Below are 3,490 nucleotides of genomic sequence, written 5' to 3'. Positions count from 1 at the left end.
CCTCTCTGGGACCCCCGGGGCAGGGGCAGCCCAGTTGGGGGGAGGGGAGGAATACGGCGGGTGGTAAAGGCCGAGGCGGCGGGTTCGCGGGCGAGGCTCCTTTAAGGCTCTCCCCTCCCACCGGCGGCGCAGGCCTCCGCCCGCCGCTCTCCCCGCCCCGGGGTCCCGGCGAGAGCTGCGATTGGGCGGGCGCGGCGATCCCTTTGAAGTGTAGCTGCCGATCGCGGCTATTTGACGTGCGGCTCGCGAAAGGCGAAGGTTTTTGTGTTGCTCGCCGGGGCTAGCGGCGGCGGCGGCGGCGGCGGCGACGTCGTCGTCGTTGGAGGAGGGGTGGAGGCGCAGCGACTGCTGCACCGCGCTCGGCGCTGCGGAGCGAGCCCACCCGCCCCGGGAGCTCGCCTCCCGGTGGTCCCCCTCCCTCCCCGCCCCCCCAGTGGCGCTGCCTCCTCCAAATGAGCGATTCGCCCGCTGGATCTAACTCAAGGACACCCGAAAGCAGCGGCAGCGGCGGCGGCGGGAAGAGGCCGGCAGTGCCGGCGGCGGTGTCCCTCTTGCCTCCGGCGGACCCCCTGCGCCAGGCGAACCGGCTCCCTATCAGGGTCCTGAAGATGCTGAGCGCTCACACCGGCCACCTCCTGCACCCGGAGTACCTGCAGCCGCTGTCCTCCACTCCCGTCAGCCCCATTGAGGTCAGTCCCCTGGTCGCTAACCGCCCTGCGCCGGCCCCATTCCGCCCACCACTGCCGGGCCCTGCTCCCTGCGCCCCGGGGCTCGGTGCGACGCTCAGATCCGGCCACACTGGCGGACGGAGTGAGGAGGGACGGAGAACAGAGGGGTTAGAGCCCACCCGGTGCTCCCCAGGCTTCTCCGGGAAAGGTTCCCCTCCCACACTCGCCCTTCGGAGCTACGTGTTTTCTCTCGGATTGGGTTTGCTCTTGGAGTCTCCCCTGGGTCCTTTACTTCTCCTGGGCACCCAGTGTTCAAGCCAGAGATGATCTCTTCTGGGCCTTTTCCGCCCGCCCCCACCCCCACCCCCACCCCTCCACCAGGGTTTGTTCTCTCTGAAGCTCGATCGCCCCCGTCTCACGCCGCCTCTGTCCCATCCGGTTAGAGTGCACTACGCCCAGGCACTCCCGACCCCAGGTCTTTCTTCCTCCCACTTGCCTGGGTGCCCTCCCCGGGAGGGAGGGGCTACAAAGAGAGCGCCAACGGCAGCCCTGGCTTCAGAACGCGCTTCTCCCGGCTCCTACCCCGCGGCGCCACCGCCAGAAACCCGTCCCAAGCGAAGTTACCCAAACTGAAGGAATAAGTTTTAACCCGGGCCTAGAGGCGGGGAGATGAGAGGGCAGGAGTCGAGTCACAGCCCCTCCCCCAGCCCCGAATCCAGAGAGGTCACCTTCTCCCGCGGTGGCCTTTGGTGGACTACTTCCATTGCCCATTCCCTGGGGCCTACGGCGCACTCCGGAACCCGGTGGAGCGAGGGATCCCACCGACGGGCAGTGTGAGCGCAGTTCCGCCCAGCTGCCCCGCCCGCCCGCCAGGCCCTCGAAGACCCTCTCCCCGAGGCCCTCCCGCCCCGTCGCGCCGCCTTGCATGCTCCCCGCGCCCACCCCCCTCCCCTGGCGCCCCGCTCGCTCGCTCCGTGGGTCTCTGGTCTCACCCCCGTCTCCCTTCCCTTACCACTGTCTCCCACAGCTGGACGCCAAGAAGAGTCCTTTGGCGTTGCTGGCCCAGACTTGCTCGCAGATCGGCAAGCCGGACCCGCCGCCCTCGTCCAAGCTCAACTCGGTAGCGGCGGCCAACGGGCTGGGAGCGGAGAAGGACCCTGGCCGCTCGGCCTCGGGCGCCGCCTCCGCGTCTGCGGCGCTCAAGCAGCTGGGGGACTCCCCGGCCGAGGACAAGTCCAGCTTCAAGCCCTACTCCAAGGGCTCGGGAGGCGGCGACTCTCGCAAAGACAGCGGCTCCTCCTCCGTGTCCTCCACCTCCTCCTCCTCCTCCTTGTCCCCGGGAGACAAGGCGGGCTTCAGGGTCCCTAGCGCCGCCTGCACGCCCTTTCCCCCGCATGGAGCGCCGGTCTCGGCGTCGTCGTCCTCGTCCTCCCCCGGCGGCTCCCGGGGCGGCTCCCCGCACCACTCTGACTGCAAGACCGGCGGCGGGGGCGCCGGCGGGGAGCTGGACAAGAAAGACCAGGAGCCCAAGCCCAGCCCGGAGCCCGCGGCCGTGAGCCGAGGCAGCGGTGGGGAGCCGGGTGCGCATGGCGGCGCCGAGGCCGGCGCCTCCGGGCGCAAGTCGGAGCCGCCCTCCGCGCTGGTGGGGGCCGGCCACGTGGCGCCGGTGTCGCCCTACAAGCCGGGCCACTCGGTGTTCCCGCTGCCGCCCTCCAGCATCGGCTACCACGGCTCCATCGTGGGCGCCTACGCCGGCTACCCGTCTCAGTTCGTGCCTGGCCTGGATCCGAGCAAGTCTGGCCTCGTGGGAGGCCAGCTGTCGGGGGGCCTGGGCCTGCCCCCGGGCAAGCCCCCCAGCTCCAGCCCGCTCACCGGGGCCTCCCCGCCGTCCTTCCTGCAGGGATTATGCCGCGACCCCTACTGCCTGGGAGGTTACCACGGCGCCTCGCACCTCGGCGGCTCCAGCTGCTCCACCTGCAGCGCGCACGACCCAGCTGCGCCTGGCCTGAAGGCGGGGGGCTACCCGCTGGTGTACCCCGGGCACCCGCTGCAGCCCACCGCGCTCTCGTCCAGCGCCGCCCAGGCCGCGCTCCCCGGCCACCCGCTGTACACCTACGGCTTCATGCTGCAGAACGAACCGCTGCCGCACAGCTGCAACTGGGTGGCGGCCAGCGGGCCGTGCGACAAGCGCTTCGCCACCTCGGAGGAGCTGCTCAGCCACCTACGGACTCACACGGCCCTGCCCGGCGCCGAGAAACTTCTGGCCGCCTATCCGGGGGCCTCGGGCCTGGGCAGTGCCGCCGCGGCCGCTGCGGCCGCCGCCTCCTGCCATCTGCACCTCCCCCCGCCGACTGCCCCTGGCAGCCCCGGGTCGCTGTCCTTGCGGAGTCCACACACTTTGGGACTAAGCCGGTACCACCCTTACGGCAAGAGCCACTTATCCACAGCCGGGGGCCTGGCCGTGCCGTCCCTCCCCACAGCCGGACCCTACTACTCACCATACGCGCTGTACGGACAGAGACTGGCCTCAGCCTCCGCGCTCGGATACCAGTAACTACAGCCCTGCTTCCCTCCCCAACCTCCTCTCCTCCCCGCCGCCGCCTCCCTTCCCCACCCGCCTCCGCTGCCTCCTCCACCACTGCTTGTCCCTGCCGGACCCCCGCCCAGACCCCCCCCCCACCGGACTGTGTATTTATTTACTGTAATGTTAGCTTACAAGCTGGGAATATAAGTGCATTAACGGCCCACATGAGTCAATGGTATGCAAAGAGTCTGTTCCCCCCCAAATAATATTAATCACACAGGTAACTACATGTCCCCAG

General features: G+C 69.7%; 1 protein-coding gene across 1 annotated transcript; it reads left to right on the top strand.

Moving 5' to 3' along the window:
- The first annotated feature begins 452 nt into the window (after positions 1-452).
- Positions 453-3,222, top strand: ZNF703 (zinc finger protein 703). The gene is made up of 2 exons (XM_065900019.1): positions 453-689; positions 1,696-3,222. The coding sequence occupies exons 1-2, from the start codon at positions 453-455 to the stop codon at positions 3,220-3,222; spliced, it is 1,764 nt and encodes a 587-aa protein (XP_065756091.1).
- Positions 3,223-3,490: the final 268 nt, after the last annotated feature.

Source organism: Phocoena phocoena, chromosome 21, assembly GCF_963924675.1.
Source record: "Phocoena phocoena chromosome 21, mPhoPho1.1, whole genome shotgun sequence".
NCBI classification, from domain to species: domain Eukaryota; kingdom Metazoa; phylum Chordata; class Mammalia; order Artiodactyla; family Phocoenidae; genus Phocoena; species Phocoena phocoena.
The sequence above is the reverse complement of the archived record's forward strand: the minus strand, read 5'-3'. Positions and strand labels throughout refer to the sequence as shown.